The following is a 22412-nucleotide window of genomic DNA, read 5'->3' as shown; positions in this document are numbered from 1 at the left end:
TATTATCTTTTTGTTTTTACTTCAAAATCCTTTTCTAACTGTTAAATGAGCCTCCCTCATAATTTGGAGAAAATAATGAAAGCTGACCAATGCTATGTTCTATGGTCCTTTTTCCCTTTTTTTAGAGGGCAAGGCAATTGGGGTTCAGTGACAAGTCACTTACCCAGGGTCATACAGCTAGTAAGTGTCACAGCTAGTAAGTCTGAGGCTGGATTTTAGCTCAGGTCCTCCTAATTCCAGGATTGGTGCTCTCTATTGTGCCATTTAGCTGCTTCAATCCTTTACTTTTTTATAGAGAGGGAGAATGAATGGTATGTCATCTTCCTTTCTCTGGGCTGAAATTGGTCATTATCATTAGTGTTGGTAGTAACATTGCTGAAGAAGCCCGATAATGGTGGCAGTGTCTAGTTCTTCTTAGACTTTGGAAGGCATCTGACAAAAGTATCTCATGCTATTCTCATGGAAAAGATAGATTTAGAAGAATTCACATGACTAGTTCCAAAGAATAATTGTTACTGGTTTGATTGCAGCTTTCAAAGAATTGTAGGTTTTCAGTTGGAAGAGATCTTGGAGGCCATCAAGTTCAATACCTTCATTTTATAGATAAGGTTAATAAAGCACATTGAGCAAAAGTGACTTACCCCGGGTCATAGAGCTAGTGAATGAAGCAGGATTTGAATTCATATCTTCTTGACTGTTGAGTGCCCTCAATACTATATCAGAAATCTATCCTTGACCCTGTGTCAGTAACATTATCAGTGACTTGGCTAAAGGCAGGGATTATAGGCTTATGAAATTTTCAGATGGCAAAAAAGCTAGGAGCTTTGTTAATAACTAGATCAGTGTTGTAAGAAAATAATTTTGCCAAGAACATTGGGCTGAATCTAATAAATTGTAACTTACTAGGTAAAAGTGTAAACTCTTAGACTTGTGAAATTAACTTTCAGAAGGCATGACTAGATTGCAGTTTGAAAACAATATTAACTTTTTTTTAGTGAACTGTGAGCTCAATGAATCAGTAGTATGACATGATAACTAAGAGTGCTAATGGAATCATGGACCGTTAAGATCAGGTAGTGGTGACTAGTAAGGAGTGATAGTTCTTCTATACTCTCCTTGTTTTGGCCACATTCTGAGTAATTAGTTCACAGTTCTGGGAACTTCACATTTAGGAATAATGTTAGTAAATTAAGAGAAAATCCATGGGAGTGGCAATCAGGGTAATCCATGGTAATGAAGATTAGTTGAAGGGTCTGTATGCTGTTTAAACCCTATTTTCTTTTTTTTGGAGGTGGGGCAGGAAGGTAATCATTATTCTCTCTAAGTGTCTGAAACTCATGTGGAAGAGGAGTGAGACTTCTTGTTCTGAGGGCAGGAATAGGAGCCTGGTGTCAGGAAAAATTCACTAACAATGAGAACAGTCTAGAATTTGAATAGGGTACCTTGGGAACATAATAGGTCCCAGCAAAGACAGGAAACTTACTTATTGGTTATATTTTAATAAAGATTCCTTTTTGAATATGGGTAAGTGATTACACAAGTTCCTGTTAAACTAAAAAATTCTGTGATTTCTTGTAGTCATTCTATTACTACTGAGCACTTGTTGCCAAACTAGCTTTGTAATGTCATTGAAACTAATATTCATTAATAGCTTCCATTACTGCCAAGTTGGTATATTATTAAAACATAGATCTGGGTTTTCTCTCTGAACTTCCCCCACCTCAAACAAACAAATCACAATCTGACCCCTGTCTACCATTCTGGTCTGAAGTCTCAATATGTACTCCATTTTAATCCAATTGGTCTATTTCTCCTTCTCTTACAGATTTCATGTTCTATCACCTGATATTCCATCCTCTATGCTTTTCAACAAATTGTTCCCCATATTAGAATGTATTTTCTCCTCACCTTTGCTATATAGAATTCTATCCTCTGGCTTCCTTTACAGCATAGCTCTGGTACCAGGTCTGTCAAGATATCTCCATTAGTAAGTCAACAAGTGCTTATGAGATGCTTGTACTGCTCCAGACTTTGGGGATACAAAAAGGACAAAAGACAGTCCCTTGTTTTCAAGAGCTTACAGTCAAATGGGGGAGATGTATATAGGATGAATTGGAGATTTTTGTGGAGGGGAAGGTAGTATCAGTAAGGAGAAGAGACTTTTAGAAGATGGAATTTAAGTTAGGACTTACAGGAATCCAGGGAAAGATGAGGGAGAACGTTAGAACCATGAGGGAGAGCTAGTGAAAATTCCCATGGATCTGGTAACACAGTATCTTGAGAGAAGAATAAACAAGGAGGCCTGTGTCAACGAATCAAAGAGAACTTGGTTGTGGAGGGGGGAGGGCGATGAGGAGGGAGAGGGGGACTGAGGGAAGTAAGATAGAGGAGACTGGGAGCTTCTTGAGAGCAAGGGCTCTTTTCCCTTTCTTTGTAGTCTTAGCTGGCATATACTAGATACCTATTCACTGACCGACTTCATTCACCTTGGCATGAATGGCTTCTCTCACCTTGAACACGGTAGGCTTTTGAATTTGATTGAGTTTGAGTTCTGAAAAATGTTAAACAATTTATGCAAACTAAGGATTTTGTTATATTAATGAAGAGTCATTCTTTGGGAGCCTGTCCTTAATTAAAAATGGTATCAGAAAAGACTGAGGCTGTAAAATAGAAAGGCTTAAGACCTTTCTGAAGAAACATATGGACTTGTATGTGCCAGAGCTGCAAGGACATAATTGTTGTAATCCACAATTTTTAACCCTGAAGTTGACTTAAAAAACAAAAACAAACAAAAAAAAACAAACCACCTAACACTGATCTGCTTAGTTCCAGAGTGCAAGTTTTTAACATCCTGCCATATTACCCTTTTAAAATTAAAACTCTATACCTGTTAATAAGTTTTCATTGTGTAAGAAAAGTCCCTCGCTTTCAAAGATTCATAGATGAAATTCTCATCTTTGCTAAACTTTTAAGAGATACTATTAAGAATGTGTATTCTGAGAATATAGATCTAAGATCTAATAGCAAAGTACTTCACCTAAAACAAAAACAGAAATCCAACCCCCAAACCAAAGTATTGCACCTGAAAAGTATATGGCATTGTAATTTGTATTTTATATTTTGTTCAGTTTAGGGACATAATTTGATATTTTAGCACTCCTGTAACTACTGATACTCCCATCTTAGATAATCTTCCATCTCATCCCTTTTTCTTGGTTTTAGTTTATTTTTGACAGCCAGTTATTTCAAATTGACTTTGAGAGTAGAAGCTTGATCAGTGAGGGGAATTCCCAGTGGAAAAACTGTTCTCTGTCGGTGCAGATCACAGCATTTTACAGCTTATTCTTAGAGTTAACTAACTTGCCTAGTCACCTAATCAATACAAGTAGGTGGTAAGGGCTTCAACCTGGGGCTCTTTGGCTCATGAGCTATCTACCATATTGCTTGTCAGAAATTGAACTTTAGTTACTTTGATGCTAGTGGTCTTCTTGTACTATATGTAGTGTTACACCTTTAGCAAATTTGCATATTGAAAATGTTTTGAAAAGAGGGAGAATAATAGAAATCAAGGCTACTTCTTAGTAAGAATTACATTTATAAAACATTTGGTTGGGATACAAGTCACTGCACATAAATTTATGAAAAATCATAGGGATCTGTGACATAAAATTTAATGACCAGCCTGAGAATGTGGAGATTAAAGAATCTGGAAGATGTTAATTTCTGGTTGGTTCACCAACCTGAGAAAAAGGACATTCTCAGGGACTAATGATAGTTTCTCAAGCTAGGCTCTGCTCGTGCCAAAGCCAAGAAGTACTTGAACAGTGGCCAGAAAAGGACAAAATTGTAGGTTTTTGTTTTGTTTTATTTTGTTTTGTTTTGTTTCATTTTTGCAGTGAAGGTGAAATAGTAAGAGAGAGTGAAGAGAGCTTAGAGCAGATTTGTGAGAAATAACAGAACAGACATTGCATTCTGCAGGGACCAGAGTGCTCTGTGGAGTATAGGCTGCGCTCACTGAGGTCACTAACTCTTCTCCCCTTCCTTATTCTTGGATTGGGCTGGGAGAGAGGATTCATTGTAAAGACAAAACACTGAATATATCATAGTAGCCCCAAATGCTATAACTATGTTACTGTGTGCTATTCTAATGTTCATAATAATATGAGTTTTGAAGAGAAGGCTACATTCGTTTGTGATAAATTATCTTCCTTCACTTATGTTTTCTTTGTATGTATTGTAGTGGCAAGAAGATGATTCGGGGATTCTTGAACTCTGTTAATAGAACACAAAGTCAACTATAAATTCTAAAAGTTCTATTACAAAATAAAATGTAAATCATCCTTCATTTTTATATCCATATTGCTTAGAGCATATTGCTAATGAACAAGATCAGGGCCACGGTTTTCAGTCCTTGTGGCAGTTAATTTTGTTCTGTTTCACAACTGGAGGCTATAGTTCAATTGACCAAAAATAACCATTTTGCCATTCATTGTTTACTATAAGGGTGAGATTGATATCAGACCAGATCAAATCCATTAATTATCCTTAATGGATTGGGAAAATGTGTTATGGAGAGTTAGCAATATCTTTCACAAAGGAGAGCATAATCATATTTTAAATTAATTAAAAACATCCAGTATGAGAAAGTTTTGAAGATGTCTATTAAAAATTAAGGAAAGATTTAGAGCTGGACAGGACTTCAAAGGCCATTAGTTCAAAACAGGATCAGAGACATTACATGACTTGCCTAACGGTAGTTGGGTAGAAAAGAAAGTATGTGAAAGAAAGTTTGCATTTGGATTTGGATTTAGGATTTGGCCTGGATTCCTAACTCTGCTACTTTACAGGCCATTTTATTTTTGGGTCTGAATTCCTTCCTTTATAAAAGGAGGAAGTTGGTTTAAGCCTTTTCAGTTCTAAATCAATTTCTTAGAGATATAATAATTAGTTTCAAATATGTACTGTGCCTAAATTACCCTAAGACTTTGGGGACAATGTGGGTAATATACACATGTATGCTTGTGTGTGTCTGTGTGTGTGTGTGTGTATGTGTGTATACACATATTTAGAAATGTGCCCCAAATTTTTCATATGTTACAGTGAAAGTTGTATTTGAAATGGCACACTTTTCAAATAAAGATATCGTTCCCAAACTAAATGAAGAAAGAATCGTCATGGTAAAATAGGCCATTTTAATTTAACATTGTATTTTGAATTATGCCATATGTATTTTGTGAGTAATGTTATTCTGTGGCCTGTGGTTAACTGTTCTATCAACATAATTATACTTTTATTGGGGATAATTTAGCTTCATTTGATTAAAAGAAAATAATATTCTATCAGAGGTTGAATTTAGGGAGTATAGTTCATCAAAACATTCTGCATTTACTTCAAGATTGACTTATTTCTAAACATCTGATATTGCTTTGAGAACCTAATGAAAAATACTAGAGAAATGGGCAGGAGATTTAACTTGTGGTTGCCTGCTCCCTAGTCTATTCTACCGCCATGACTATAGACAAGACCCTTCATGGCCTTAGTTTCCTTATTCATAAAATGAATATTGGATCAGATGATCACTCAGGTTTCTTCCAGCTCTGGAACTGGTGGTCCTACATTTGTGAAAATGCTTTGTAAACTTTAAGGTGCCACAAAGCCATAAGACTTTCCCTTGCTTTCCTACTGTAGAAACTTGGAAAATAGAAAATAATTTTAAAGTAGTTTTTTCTGTTAAGTTTAGTGTTAATTGAAAAAAAAAAAAAAAAAGAGGGGCATTTTAAAATGTAAATTTGCTTCCAGAGATTAACAAAGCTGATTTCATTGTTCTTAAGGATGATGCAACTCCCAGATCAGAAGGTTGATGTCATCCTTTCTAATAAGTCTACTTTTAGCATTAGAATGTGATGTAGAAATAAGGAGAATTAGTGAGATCCATGTTTATGGATGGTGATAGCAAAGCTGATGAATGGGGAGACATCATTTTAGGTTGAAGTTGGTTTGGTGTACAGTTGCTTTATGAATATCCTTTTGAGCAACTTCGTAAGGTCTGTGTGTGGGTTTAAATCACTGTAAATTTGTAGGTAGGTACATATTACAATTGTCTGTTTTTCTTTTTAGGACTCATGTAATCAAAGGAGTTTCTTTGTTGTGTGTATCTTTACAGAACACAACAGGAATTCAAAATGAATCAGGTGAGTTTGACAATAAGAATTTATAACAGTACATTACCTAGATGTTAGTCCAGTTACTTCTTAACAGACATAATAACACAGCATCCATCCCCATAAAATGTAAGACTGTATAGTTGTGTTTCTTAATATCTTTAATCAATCCATTGTCTTTCACAGTATGCATTGTTTGTGAAGTTTAGTGTTGTTTTGTTGTTGTTGTTGTTGTCCTTAGTTGATTGTGTTGACATTTAACATGTGCTCTTATGCAAAAAAGCCATGGTACCATTTATAAAATACTGGCTCCAAGATGCTCTCTGAGAATCCATTTCAGACCTAGACTCCCCAGTGATGATTTTCTTATTATACAAGCTGTTGACTTCTATTTTAACACCTTCTCTTTTGGTTATTCTTCATTGTTTTAAAATGGGGATTTGTAGAGTCAAAACTGATCCAGTGAGAGAATTATGTTGTTCAGAGTCCTGAAGGACCTGCCATTGTCATAAAAATCAAGGCACAGATATTTAAATCTCCTTTTCCTTTACAAAGGTATGGGATTATATGGGCATTGAAGCTGTCATGGCATGAACATGTCAGTAGCATGGAAGGTGTTATTATAGGAAGTGCCTGTCATGCATGATAGAAAAGTGTCTTCAAATCAAATGTCATTTTATGCAGAACAAAACCAAAAACATTTTGTTGAAAAGAATGAAGCATATCAGTTTCACAAGTTAGCTTGAAATCATGAACCTCACAAGCATGTCTCCCCTAGCCTTCCCCCCCTTCCCCAATCTTCGTCCATTTTGGATAACTTTTTGTTCATATTTTCATGCAGTTCTGATCATCATCATTTATTTTAATTAGTGAAGAAAATTTGGTATAGTTAGTTCCTTTTTTGTTGAAATTTTTGGAAATAGAATCTTCCTTTTAGTTATGTCTTAAAAATTAAGATGTTTTTTGTTTATTGTAATTCAAAGTACCATATATCTAAAGAAAAGGTTCTGGCCAACATATGGAGCAGGTGGTTTTTATTATTTTAAGACTAGCAGATTTACTGACATACTTTGAAGGCAAGTTGTTATTATTATTATTATTTTTTTTTTTTTTGCAAATGGGGGTGGGGAGGGGAAACAGATTGTAATGAATTCTGGAATATTGTTCCATTGAAATTATATTCATAAGTCCAGATTTTTATTTCTTACCGTTAGTCTTATTATTATTTTTTAATGTGCACCAAGCATTAGCCCAAGGGAGTTTACTATTTTCCTGGCCCGAGTACTCAGGTCATATTCAGACTGATTCCTAATGCTATAGAAGAGACCATATTATGGTGGTACTTGTGCTGCATGATTGGTCAGTAATGATTTATTTCCCGATGTAAGTGCAGTTTCAGCATCAGGCTACTTACAATATTAAGCCAAGAATAGTACTAGTTCTAATAGAAAAACTTTTGTAGTGCTTTCCATTTTCAGTTTGGCATTCCAAGTCATACTAGATTTCTACAATTTTTACAACGTTCAGAACTGCTTTTCTGTGGTCCTTTCTTACTTTCATGATTTCATTTTGCTTCTGGAAAGTTTTAACATCAGAACTGCAGGAGAATAGCCTTTAATGCCACATGGTAATATCACCTCAAGTATCATCTTGAATAGTAGCACATCTCTGAATTGAGTATAATTTAAATGTCCAAATGGTGATGAAATAAACACTTGTTTAGATTACATAGAGTAGTTCACTTTTCTTCATTAAATTTATACCAGTGTTAGCTACATTTCAATTATTTGAAGAGAATTAGATGCATAATAATTGATCTTTACTGTCATACCAAACCTTTTTGATTTGAGGAGGGAAATTTTTTTTTTTTTTCCTTTTCAAGGGGTTTTTATCACTTTGTTTCTGGATAAATTCTATATTTATTTGCGTCTTACTAATTTTTAACACATTGAACATGGGAAATCAGTGCTTAAGGAGTTTATAGATATCTATATAAAGTAATTTGGTTATTTAAAAATGAGTTAAATTGGGATTGGTTAGGAGGATAGTAACAACTGAGTTATGTCTTTGGAGTTGGGTTATTTTTAGTTATATTTTTTAATAATTAATAAGCAGTGCTTAGAGAAACTTGTTTCCAGATGTGATTTCAAAGTACCTATACATAAGCTATTTTAAAAGGTCATTCTTTTAGGTTGGTTATGGCAAGTATAGTACCTGATATGGTACTTGATGAAATAGTATCTTAATTCTTAGAATTGTTAATTTTTAAGGAGCTGAAAAAGAAAGTAAGTGTTATCATTTTGTCCCTGTAATGATTCCCTCAAAGAAAACAATGGAACCTATAACATTTTTATTTGAATTAATTTACCCTAGAGTTTCTTAATCATTTTATATAAACGCATCATCACTGTTATCTAGACCATACTAGTTTTTGAACTAAGCAAATTTTCTCTGTAGATTAAGCTTTGGCACCTCACCAGAAATACTTAACCCTTTATCTTCCTAAAAGAGCATTTTGTTTGACTTGGGTGTGGATAAATTTTTAGGTTATAACTGAGATACCTGATTATTGGATACCTAAGATCAGTCATTCTTTTCCTGCCCTTTTCTTTTCAAGGACCCTTTTATTTCATCTGAATCAGATAAATGTACATTAAATTCAAAAGAGAATCAAGAAAGGGGTAGGAACAAAGCAGGGTGGAGAAGGGTCTAAGAAAGAGGTTAGGATTGGTAAGGGGATAGTTATAAGCAAAACAAACTTAACTGTTGGATGGAAGAATATGAAGGAAAGATTAATGGAAAGAAAGTAAAAACCTGGATTGGGTCAGGTTAAGAAGAAAAAGAAGCTGTAACATAAGGGAAACAAGTGTTAGGCAAGCTCCCTTTCTTCTGTCAACCATCTTACTTATAAAATGGGTGGTGGGAAGGACAAGAAAAATTACAAGTGGATGGGATGGAGGGAAATGCACAATTAACAAATCATGACTGAATATGAACATGATATGCTCACCATTAAATGGAAAGGGACGGCAGAAAGCATAAGAAAGCTTAGAATCTGACAATATGTTTACAAGAAATCATAAGAAAGCTTAGAAACTGACAATTTGTTTACAAGAAATCTATTTGAAACAGATTTGAATGATTTTAAAGTGGTCTAAAGAAATATCTGTTATGCTTCCATCTTGAAAAACTAGAAGTAGCACTAATGATTTCAAATAAGACTGTGGTAAATATTGATAAAATATTGATAAAATAAGAAGAGATAAGGTAGGGAATTAATAGTGTGTAACCTTAACTAGACAAGGATTAGTTAAAGACTTGAATAAAACATTAGAAAAATTAGAGAGTATAGATCTTTGATTATTGAATGGTAATAGAAAAGAAGAATTTCAGTAGAACATGGGCACTTAAAAATTGACTATTGGGGCATATGAATGATTTTATAAAAAATGTAAAAAAAGAAGTACTTAACATACTATATACTGATCATATAATGCAATAAAAATATATTTAGTAAGGACCTTTAAAGAAAGAAATCATTTGGAGCCTAATTAATATAATTTTAAAGAACTTGTAGGTCAAAGAATAAATTATAGATGCAATAGAAAATTTCACCAATGAAAATAATAATAATGAGATAACATACAAAAAACTTAAGGAATGCGACTAGAACAACATCATTTTGATCAACATAAAGAACAAATTGGACTTGAAATTTTTAAAACTTGGGCAATATGTTTATATATTTTTCTCCTGCGAGCCAAATAAAAGAAATAGTAAGTTCACCTTCTTCCATCTGGAAAATCCTGCAAAAACTGAGTTTTGAAAGTAAGCCAGGGAGGATAAGAGATAGAGGTGAGGGGGGACCCGGTAGAACCAGTGAGGTTGTATAGTGAGTACAACTTGGGGCCTCGAGTCAGAAAGACTTGAGTTCAAATGTGGCATCAGAAATTTCCCAGCTTTGTAAACACAGGCAAGTCATTTCGCTGTTGGCTTCAGTTTCTTCAGCTATAAAATGAGCATAAGGTATTTACCTTCCAGGGTTGTTGTGAGGGTGAAATGAGATAATATTAATAAAGTGTTTAGCTCAGTACTTGATACATAATTGGTATTTTATAAATATTTATTTCCTTCTTCCCCTCTAGGGCATTCCAGCAAATGGGGGGAGGGAGGAAGCTATGAAAAGAGTTTAAAGAATGTTATACGAGAGAAACAGCAGTAGCTCATCTAGCTAGATCCTAGAGTATGTAGAGGAGCAGTAGTAGACTTGGAAATTTAGGAAGGTGCTGCATTATGAAGGATTTTAAATAACAATTTGAAGAAGTTTCATGTGAACCACTAGGAAAGGGACAGCTACTGGAATTTCCTGAGTAAGGTAAGACAGGATCAGACTTGTATCTTAGGAAAATCAAGAAGGATGAATTGAATTGGGGAAAAGACAGGAAGACTAGGCTATTTATTGTACTTCTCTAGGAGAAAGGTGATGAATTCTATGCAAGGATGGTGACTATATGAATGAAAAGAGGGGGATATATGTATATGTGTGACGACCATGCTAGCACCCAGGTCACCCCAGAATCAGCCGGAGTCAGGATAAGCAAAAGTCCTTAGTCTTTATTCTTGGTCTTTAGGGATAGAAGTGAACAGGATGGAAGCACAATCTCCACAAGGACCTTCTTCCTCGGCTACCGCTAAAGTGACTCTGTCTAGTCTTACTCCACCCCCTAGTCCCTCCTACAGTCTTCTGTAGACACCAATCATTGAGCCAGCACAGGATAGTGGGAAGGACCATTTTCCAAGCACATGCCCATAGAGTATTGTCCAATCAGTAATTAGCCCTAAGTGCTTGAACCTACTCAAGAGTTTCATCCCTCTACATATATGCATGCAATATAATATGAAGATAAAAATAACAAGATTTTGTTTCCTCCCTGAGACAATTGGGATTAAGTGACTTGCCCAGGGTCACATAGCTAGGAAGTGTTAAGTGTCTGAGATCATATTTGAACTCAGGTCCTCTTGACTTCAGGACTGGCGCTCTCTCCATTGCACCACTTAGTTGCCCTTGAAATTACAAGATTTGACTACATTTGTCCATGTTCTGTGAGAGTGAGTTCAGGATGACACCCAATTTGCAAGCCACTGTGATTGCAAGCCTGGGTGACTTCTGGAGGATAATGGGCCTTGGGCATTAATAGGAAAGTTTGAAAGAGTGCCTTTTTTGGGGGAAAGAAAATGAGTTCTGCTTTGGAATGTTGAATTTGAAATATCAGTAGGATATAAAGTTTGAGATATCCAAAGGTGATATGATCTGGAGTTCAGTAAAGAGATAATAGTTGGACACCTCAGATTGGCAAACATGACAGGAAAAGATAATGATGAATGTTGAGGGACACTGATGCATTATTGTTGGAATTGTAAACAGATCCAACAGTTTGGAGAGCAATTTGGAACTATGCCCAAAGGCTATGGAACTGTGCATATAGTTTGATCCACTAGTATTTCTACTGGGCCTGTATCTCAAAGAAATCACAAAGGAAGGAAAAGCATCCACATGTGCAAAAATGTTTGGGGCAGCCCTTTTTGTAGTGGCAAGAAATTGGAAGCCCTGAATAAGTTATTATAGGAATATTGTGGAATATTACTGTTCTATAAAAAATGATCAGTAGACTATTTTCCAAAAGCCTGGAGAGACTTTCAGAAACTATTGCTAAGTGAAATGAGCAGAACCAGGGGTTCATTGTACATGACAACAGCAAGATTATATGATGATCAATTCTGATGGATGTGACTCTTTTCAACAATGAGGTGATTTAGGCCAGTTCCAGTATCTTCTGATGAAGAGAGACATTTGAACCTGGAGAGAGGACTATGGGGACTGAATGTGGATCACAGCATAGTATTTTCACTCTTTTTGTTGTTGTTTGCATTTTGTTTTTTCTCATTTTTTTCCTTTTTGATCTGATTTTTCTTGTGCAGCACAGTAATTGTGGAAATATGTATAGAAGAATTGTACTTTTTAACATATATTGGATTACTTGCCAATTAGGGGAAGGTACGGGGGAAAGGGAGGGAAAAAAATTTGGAACACAAGATTTTGTAAGGGTGAAAGTTGAACAATATCCATGCATGTTTTGAAAATAAAAAGCTTTAGTAAAAAAAAGAAAAGAGATAATAGTTGGATACTTGGATATGGGAATTATTTTCATAGTTATGGTAGTTGATATGATGTGGTGAGATACCATAGAATAGAAGAGAAGATCAAGGACAGGAAATCCCTGGTAGTGGTAATGAGTTCTCTGAAGATCCAGCAAATGAGATTTTGAAGGGACTGACAGAAAAATCAGAATGGTCTAATGGAAATCTAAAGAAGAGACATTAATGTCAAAGAGTAAAGTGAGGTGGAGAAGAATGAGAAATGAGAAAGGGCTATTGGAGTTTTCAAAAAACATTGAATTAGAAGATAAACTGTTTCTTCAGGTGAATGATGAGGTCTGAAGCCAGGTACTTCTTAGTGTTTTTTTTTTTTATTTTTTTAATTCTTAAGGAATTGCTTAGACATTTTGGAATATTGTATCCTAAGGTCTCTTATTTATTGCAGTAGCGTCTTCTGTGACCCTATTGATGTATGTGTGTGTGTTTTTTTTTTTTTTTTTTTTTTTGTCCTTGACAAAAGGACTTGCCCATGTTTATAAAGCTGGGAAGTTTCTGATGCCACATTTGAGGACACATTTGAGTCCTTTATAGCTAATTGGAGTATTTTTAATGGATCGGGAAGCTCTGGGATTTGATCCATATTTTTGGGACTTTTGCTTTCTTGGCTTTCTTTCCGAAGGTTTTCACTTTCCTTCTGATTCCAATAGTTTAATTCTCCTACCAGAGAAGCAATGAACTTAAAATTCATAGAAACATAATTTTCCAGGTGTTGACAGTGTGGGTGTTTGTTTTGTTGAACTATACATGATTATTGTAAGGATTATATTTTTCATTCATAATTTTTTATCAGAATAAATATTCCATTATATTTTTAAGCCATCTCCCAATTGATAAGCTTTGCTACCAAAAAAAAAACAAACAAAAACAAAACTATGTTAATGTTATTTAAGGGCTTTCAGATCAGTTGTTTCATGAGAGGAAATGTCATATCACTTTATTTCTTATAGTTGGGCATTGGGAGGCACAATTATAAATGAATGTAAAAAAGATCATGGCTGTTTTCTATGGTTAGACTGTGAGCTCTTTTTTTACCTTTCTTTGTATGCCTAGCTCTTAGTACAGTACTTGTTTGTGATAAATGTATGTTGACTTTGAATTCATTAAACATAGTATCCAATCCTTTATTTTTTGGATCATGGTTTTCGGGGAGTCAGATAATTATAAAATTAACTCTTCTTAACCTAATATCCAGGTTAATTTTTAAAATAAAATTTTATTAACATCCTTCGTTTTTACATTCCATGTTCTTCTCTCTCTTCCCTTTCCTTTAGACTCATATAATAACAAACTTTTGGGGAAAAAAACTAAAAAAAAGAGGAAATAGAGAAAAATCCTCAGTAAAATCAGTGTGTTGAAAAAAAAAATCTGGCAATACATACATTGTTCCATATCCATAGAACTCCCTACCTCAGCAAAAGGTTATATGTTTATTTGTGTGATCTTTTTATATTTCTTCTTTGGCATCATTCTTGTGTTTTGAAACATTCTTCTTTGATTGCAATTCTTTCCATTTATATTCTTGAATCATTATATATATTGTTTTCTTGTCTAAGTTTACCTCCTATTTCATCAGGTCATAAAACTCCAAACTTCTCTATGTTATTTGATGTTTTTTCAACATAGTAATGTTTTATTGTCTTTTTAAGCCCTCTCCCAGTTGATAGGCATTGCAAAGAGATAAAGGCATTACTGTAATTATTTTGATGTATTTTAGGGCTTTTCAGGTCAGTTGTTTCATGATAGGAAATATCTTATTTTCTGTTTTTCAGTTTTTTATTTTTCAATCTTTAATTTTATATATATATATATGTATATATATATTTATATATTTGTCTCATAGTGATTGGTTCCTTTCTAATCGGTTCCTTTCTAATCTATTTAGTTTTCAGAGATTCCATTATTTGGGTAAGGTTTATCGTTTTCTGTTCTAAGTTATTTATTCTTCCAGTTCTTTCTGTCAGAGCTCTTATTTAATTTCTAAAATCTCTTGGTTCATTTTTGCTGGTATTCTTGTGATTTTTGAAGAAAATTAATATTTTTTCCTTTGTATTAGCTTTGCGCTTATTGTGAAATCAGTTTTTTTCTGTAGCTTGGAATTTAGTTATTTCTACGTTTATAATCTTTAAAAAATAGTATTTGATGTCTTTTTGTTTACTTATAAATTTATTCTTAGTTTCTGTACCAGGGTCAGGCTATATCCCCTATTGCACTTTTGAGTAAGATGATAACCAAAGGATTCCTCCTTGATTTTGACCTTAGTTCCTCCTCTAAATCCCATAGTGGTGTACTTTTATTGAGGTTTGTTCCATCTCAAATTTTCATAAACATCTTATATTCTGCATTACCCAAACTGAATTTATTCTTTTCTCCCACAGAACTTTCCTTTTCCTAATTCCTTATTACTGTTCAGGGTATCACCATCCTCCCAGTCATACAGACTAACAACCTAGGTCTTGTCCATAATACCTTGAGGAGCATCTCTTGTTTATATCCTTTTCTTTCCTCTGACCCTGCCCCCCTCCAGGTCCAGGCCTTTATCATATCATGCCTGGACTATTGTCTGCTGTTGGTTGGTCTTTCTTCCTCTCTTCTCCCTGCTCTAGTTTTTCCTCTACCTAGCTGTCAGAGTGATCTTCATAAATGCAGGTCTGACCGTGTAACCTGTCCTTTTCCCCCAATAAACCCTTTTTACAAACTTCAAGATCAAAACTAAAGTTGTTTGTTAGGCTTTTAAAGCTATCCCTAACATCCCTAAAGAAACCCTATCTACCTTTCTGGTATTCTTCTGCCTTATTTCTTTACATTTATTCTACAATTTAGAATCTCCTTTTTTGACATACTGGACATGCCATCTTCTGACTGGACATCCCTTGGCTGTCTCTCATTCTTAGAATACTTTCCTTCCTCCTAGTTTCTTTGGTTTTCTTCCAAGTCCTAGCTAATGTCTCACCTTCTGCAAAAGGCCCTTTCTTCACCCTTCATCTTTATGCTTCCCTCTGAGACGATTCCTGATTTATTCCATATCTTATGTTTTTTTTTTTTTTTTTTAATATGGAGCTGTTTGTTTGTAGTCTTACCTCGTTCTACTGTGATTTCCTTGAGGGCAGGGAATGCTTTTTGATTTTATTTATATTCCCAGGGCTTGGCACATAGAGGGCACTTAATAATGCTTATGGACTTAAATGTTACTCCTTGCTTTGGGAAAAGAAGTCCTAGTGGGTGAAGAGAATGTTCATATCCTGACCAGTTTTCTAGTGCTTGCTGTATCATAGTCATATTCATAAGATCTCAAAAGAGGCCATAGACTAATTTTATGTTTTCTATCTTTGATAGAAAGCAGTCCTTGATCACTTGATACTTCAAATATGGGTTGCATTTGAATAGAGTGATATATGACCATTGCTTCATTTTAGCTATTCCTAATTTGGTTCAGCTAGGTGACACATTAGATAGAGACTGGCTTGGAAGCAGAAAAACTCATCTTCTTGAGTTAAAATATAGTATCAGACATTTACTGGCTGTGTGACCCAGGGCAAATCACTTAACCCTTTTTGTCTTAGTTTCCTCATGTGTTAAATGAGAAGAAAATGGCAAACCATTCCATTATCTTAGCCAGGAAAATTCCTAAATAGGGGTGTGACTTTAAAAAAAACAAAACAATAACAGAAATCCGTAATTGTTCATAATTGAGTAACACAGTATTTGAAGAATCTTTTTTCATTCTAACAAATAGTCCTGTTAAGCTTTGAAAATACATAAATCACATCTCATTCTGAAGAACTGTGCACAAATATGCTATGTGATTTTTCCTGTTCCCTTAAGAGTCTTTATATTCGGTTCTTTGTAGTCTTTGTAGAGTTTTTCTTTTATTAACAAACTAGGAATTAATGCTTTGTTCATTTGTTCATTATAAGATCTTTGTTTAATTTATATAAACATTTTGGACTCAGAATAGCAATTAAATTTGCCAAACCGTGGCAAATACAGGAATGTTCATGTAATTTAAGATTATTTTAATGACCAGAGGTTTTTTAATGTCTGTTCCTGGTAAGCTTAATTATGATTGTCATCATTGTCAAGTGGCCGCTAATTATATCCAGGTTAATTCTTAGAAATTTGCAAATTTATACTGAAGTAGCAGTACAATTTAATTTCTTTTAAATTCATCAATGAAATAATATAAACTTTGTCTTTGGAGTTACCAATTGTTGTATCCTGAATCTACTACAAACTTGTTCAATAGCTAATTGATTATTTCTGATAATAAAAGCTATTGGTACTGAAATCCCATGATTAAAAGGGAAGAATCTTTTACTTATTTTTATAACTCAAAATTATAGAGAATATTGAATCTAATTTTATGACCTCTGACTTGGAAAGTGTGTGGAATAACATAGATTATGGAATTCTTGTGGCAACAGGGCAGTATTTACTCTAAAATGGTCAGAATAGGGTGCTCGGTAGTTTATTTCTTTTGGGGTGTCATGATAACAGTTTTTTTTAGGATATGCAATTAAGCGTGGTTCTTGGGCATAATGAGTATAATTATGGATGTCAGTTTTCTACTGTACTGAAAATATTTTTTTGGTTCAGTGGATCACTGAACCATTATGTAATTTTTTATACTCTTTTGTTAGCTGTAATTCTAAAATACATCTTTAATATTTCAAGTGATAGTGAATACTACTTCTTATGATGAGTATCATAATCCTCCACACAAACTATAAGTCAATAGGGCCTAAAATAGTCCATTATCACAGGATATCTAGCCTTCTGGTGATGATCCTCTCATTTGCTTGGTCCTTGAATTGGTCCTTGGACCTTGAATGACAGATGGACAGTTCATTATTGTCACCACACATTTTTATGTATCTGTGGGGATTAGGCTACCATATTGAATACTGAGGAAATACAAAGTTCAGCTAAAGCAGATAGAAAGATTTTTTTCTTACAAGTTATTATGGTCTTAATAGCACAGTGAGCACACAACTGCAATGTTATATGGTGCCTTAGCATTGTGGTTAAGCTTGAATTTTATTTCTGAAGGAATGGGTTGTATTAAGAGTAGAAGAATGACTTTAAAGTATATAGAAGAAAGATTATTATGGTAGATAGATGGAAGTCAGGGGTCATGGGATTGGAAGAGAGAGAAGGGAGAAATGAGACTACAGCCACCTGATGTCAGCCTTGCTGATTGGCTTTTACAGGCAAGTGCTATTACACTCCTCCCCAAAGCCTTCCTTTGTATATGGCTCACATCAACCCCACAGGAATATCCTATCTCCATTCCAGTTACCTGTCAAGTACCCGCCCCCGTTGAACTTCTGGTTTTGTAGTATTTTTCTCCTTTGATTGTTTTTGGTCCCTTGAGGGTCTGGACTATCTCTCTTATTTGCATCCATAGGACTTGGCTCTGTGCATAACATATAGAAAGCACATAGTAAATGCTTTTAGTGATTAATTGACCGACATACACAGTGTGTATTAGGCAAAAGTCAGGTCTGGATCTCAGAATTACTGAATTTTGCCATGTAGACAGGTGATGGTTTCCACTGGAGATTACCTAAATGGACCTATGACCTGGATCCTATATTAGCTCATTGTGAGAATGAATGTGGTTTTGAGGATTTTTAAGTAGAATATGTCAAACAATTCTGCACAAATAATTATAATAACTAACATTTATAGGACTTTAAGTTTTTTTATATATTTTCATATATATTATGTTACTTAATTCTCACTTAGGCAAAGTAGATGCAATTATGATCCCTATTTTGTGGATGAGGAAAGTATGACTAAGTGATTTACTTAGTCTGAAGCAGAATTTAAATTCAGCTTTTCTTGATTCCATGTTCAGTCTTTTCTGGACATTATTAGACCATCTCTCAGACACCCCAGTTACCTCATAGCAGGGAAGAATGATGTAATAATGTAGCATGGGTTAATGTCATGGGTTACAAAAAGGAAAAAGTAATACTGTGAGTGGGCTGTATGAGGAGGAAAGATACTGTTCTCATAGTTAAAGGAATTACATTTGTGTGTGTATGTATGCATATATACGCACATACATGCATACATATATATGCACACACATACATGCATACATATTAAAGCAGAAGGAACCAGTTTCATTCTGTTTCATTTAAAATTAGGATATGTCTTTTTTCCATTTTAAGCCATGTGGCTTTTATTTTCTGTTAAGCTAGTTTTCTGATTGAGAAGTATCATGAAAATAGCCTATCTCGAAGTCAAAAAAGATATTGGTTCTACCCTGATTAAGTCTCTTGGTTAATTGATGCTTTCTTTAAGGTGCACATCAGGTGCTAATCTCATGGTTTGAGGGATTTTCTTCACAGGGTGTTCTTTATAATGATAAAAATCACAGGTCTGAATTTAAAAAAAAAATCATCTTAATTCATTGTCCACTTTACTATCTGTCCATAAATGTTGATGAAAGAATTCTGACTTGGTTATTGTAAACCAGACAGTAGATATCCTAAGTCTGTTTGTTTTTTCCTATGTGGATAGTTAGGCCAGGTTTTTTGAGTAATGCAGGATTTAAAGTAATAAAGACAATGTCAAGTACTAACAGGAGCATGTGGTGCCCCTGGGCCTAGAACTCACTGCCTTATCTTCTCTGTGACAGAGATGGATAAATTTGGCAGATATCTCTCTCTTGTTTTATTCCTTACCATTACAGTAAGAGGGTGGTTAAACATAATTACTTGTTGTATCTTGGAAAATCTTGTAGAATTTGACATTTATGTGGGAAATCTTTTTGGAAGAAAGCCTGCAAAGAAGGCATTTTTATCTATTCATTTTTTATGGCCAATAAAAAATAGCACAAAGAGTTGGACCCATAATGGGATAGGAAAAGAGTAGGCTATTCTGTTTTTGGGAAATTGCAGTTCTTTTAGTGACAAAGGTCCACTTTTAGTACCACTGTTTTTCTGGAGATTTATAGCTGTGAATCATAGACTATGAGAGTCTTGGAGTAATGAGGTTGAGCATCATTCCTGGGGCAAAAGAGAAATGCTTGGTAGATGTGAGAAGGTGCGACACATTGCAAACAAGGATTTCTGAAATAGAATTAACGTAAAAATTATCACGAAAAATGTATTAAAAAAGATAGCCTTGCCATGTAGTGCATGAAGAATTGGGCAACTCATAGGTTCTGCTAAAATTCTTTGTTTCAAGAGAAGAATCTAATACTTTGGGTGGGGCACCCTTCCTTTCCCCCCATGGTGTACAGCCATGGATAAAAGCTTCATAGGATAAGTAATTATGGGTAGTTGTAGTTTATGACATTTCAGAACTCCCCCTCCTCCCAGTTAATGATATCACAAGCCCGTTGGAATATTAGAGTATCTGCTTAAGTTCACCCGCCACACCAGAGCCTCCAGTGGGGCTCCTGCTGCTAGGATCTCATCTACAGAAAGAGTCTCTGAATCCATCTCTCTTGGAGAAATGATTTAGCCTTTGTCTCATAGGTCTCCTGCTGGTATGAGTCCTACTCAAAAGACATTGCTTGTTCTGTGCTTAGCTAGCACCCATCTTTTACTCTTGGAATCAGAGATTGCTGAAATAACCTCTCCCCCTTCCTCCCCCAGGGACCTCAGATTCGACATGTAACATCAGAGGTGGCTTGTTAATTCTGTTTTGTGCAAAGGCATCGTTACCCTTCCAAGCACTTGGGTTCACGATCTTGGTATCACACTGAATGACAAGTCCTGATGATTCTTACTTCTGTAGCATGTCCTGTAGCCATCTACTTTCCTCTGACACAACCACCACTGAATTCAGTCCTCATCACCTGAGCTGGACTGTTGCAAAAGTCTCCTAGTGGGATATACCACCTAGCTGCCTTTGATGCAGTTTAAAATGCACTGTGATTTTTGGGATACCCTGTATAATTCAATTTTGGTTTTCTTGAACTAATTTTCTTAGCAAGGTCTTCATTTTTCCCAATTTAAGTATTAGGAAGAATTACATTATTATTAATTAAGCTAAGTAAATTAATTAAGTAAATATAAAATTAATTATTAGGAAGAATTACATTATTCTCTTTGTATCAAGAGAAGAATCTAATACTTTGGGTGGAGCACTTTTCCTTTCCCCCCATGGTAATATAATTCTCCACAACTGTTCCCCTCTCCCCTTTCTTATATCAGAGAGTATCATTTATCATTTGCTGAAGCTGAAGACTTAAAAACAAAAATCTTTCCAAAAATCCCACCTTATAGAGAAAGGGTTGTAGGATTTCCTTTTAAAACCAAATTTTATGTTTTATACTTAAATTGGTTAGTTTATGTCCATTTGGTTTCTTTGCTTTGTATCTGTTAACCTTATTTATGAGAATAATTTTTTAAAAAGTTTGATTTAATTGTGATGACTTCTCTCTTCTCTTCCTCCTATTTTCCCCCCTCTTCCCAGTATGTAAGCCATTCTCAGTTTACTATGTAGGAATTTGGGGAGGGTAGTGGGGTCATAGAACATGGAAGGTAGAACATGAGCCCCAAACCAGAATATTGTTTACATTCTATGCACATCTTTGTGTGTAGAAATATGCATACAAATTTATTAAAATAAAAGTTTGAAAACAATATTTCGTGCTAGGCTTGGCTTGAGTTTAGTTTACTGCTCAAAGAATCTGATTTTATAATTTTTTTAAAAGGTCAATCAGATTACAAAACAAAAAAAGGAATCAAATAACCCTATTCCTACCTTATTTATTTACTTCAGTTTTCAGAGACTTATGCGTGTATCCATGTGGCTGCTTCATAGTCCCTTGGTAAATTGTGATTTTAAAAAAAGGTTTAGCTGTCATCAGATCTGCATAGAAACTCTTCCACTCTATAGGCCTTTTGAGTACTGTCCTGGCCTAGCCTTTGAACATCTAAAGTCCTTTCCACTCTTATGATTTAAGCACTGGAACTGTTGTATGAATTAGCAATGGTAATGACTGGCATTTCTGTAGTGCTTTAAGATTTTTTCAACACTGATTTCTCAATAGGTACTAAATGGCTTATACCCCTTGAGCCAACTAAAAGAAGAAACAGGGAAGTAGCCACCAAGAAAAAGAGTTAACGTTGTTTGATCCTCACAATAATGATGAACAAGGGCTATTAGCATCCCAATTTTACAGATGAGGAAAATAAGGCAGAGAAAGTCCAAGTTATTTGCTTAGTGTTCTGCAGCTAAATAGGTATGAACCAGAGGTATGTGGGGAGGCTTACTGACGTCAAGGCTAATTTTCTATCCATTGGATCACCTCACTCCCTTTCATGATTATATTTAGACTCTCAAATAAGGTAATGACAAAATAGTTGAAGAAAAATTTAAACATTTTGGATAACTTTTATGGTAAGAATTCTTGTGGGTTTTGGTTTTTTTTTTTAGTTTGGGAGCTTTCTTGACTTTGACTTTTCTGTTTTGAATAAATGATATTTCTTGCAATGGTGAATATTAAATGTTTAAAATATTTAGTGCTAATAATGTTTTAGAAACTTCCACTTTTAGAAAAATGTTGAGAACAATGAACACATAGTATATTCAATTCAACAGTTAATTTTTACAAGCATTTTAGGGTTTCTGTGTGCCTATTTTTGTGTGGTAAACAATAGAAGAATGAGAAGCGTCAGTATTTATACTTGAGTTTTCAGTCTGGCAACTGGAGAAAGCAAAACAATTTATTCTGAACTTGATATACAACAGAAATACAAACATTTCTACATACAAAGAACACAAAAAGTTTGTTATGTAACTGCAAATCATCTACATGCAGCTTAGTTTTTAAAGTATAAATTCAATGATAAATTTCAAAGATGTCTTTCTCTGTTTCCTTTGAATATTTTTGAGTCCTTTTCTGTGCATTTAAAAATTGCTTTAAGGACACTTTCTCTTTTGGAAGGGATCACTCTCACTAATCAGCCAATAGTAACAAACCAAACCAAACAAAAAAAGAACCTTCCTTTGTAACAAGCATCTTAAGGCAAAACAAATCTGAGCATTGACCATGAGTGAAAGAGTCTCTTT

At 34.6% G+C, this 22412-nt stretch overlaps 1 protein-coding gene across 2 annotated transcripts in view; it reads left to right on the top strand.

The window, feature by feature from the left end:
* The window catches only part of PRDM2 (PR/SET domain 2), a 189753-nt gene that overhangs the window by 9645 nt on the left and 157696 nt on the right, over positions 1–22412 (top strand). For both annotated transcript variants that reach the window (XM_031962828.1, XM_031962827.1), the window contains exon 2: positions 6118–6191. In XM_031962828.1, coding sequence (XP_031818688.1) covers positions 6183–6191 — 9 coding nt within the window. In that variant the 5' untranslated portion in view covers positions 6118–6182. The remainder of the gene's footprint in view (positions 1–6117; positions 6192–22412) is intronic.

The sequence above is a fragment of the Sarcophilus harrisii genome, chromosome 3 (assembly GCF_902635505.1).
Source record: "Sarcophilus harrisii chromosome 3, mSarHar1.11, whole genome shotgun sequence".
Classification (NCBI taxonomy): Eukaryota; Metazoa; Chordata; class Mammalia; order Dasyuromorphia; family Dasyuridae; genus Sarcophilus; species Sarcophilus harrisii.
Note: the sequence above shows the minus strand (reverse complement) of the source record. Positions and strands in the feature narration are given on the sequence as shown.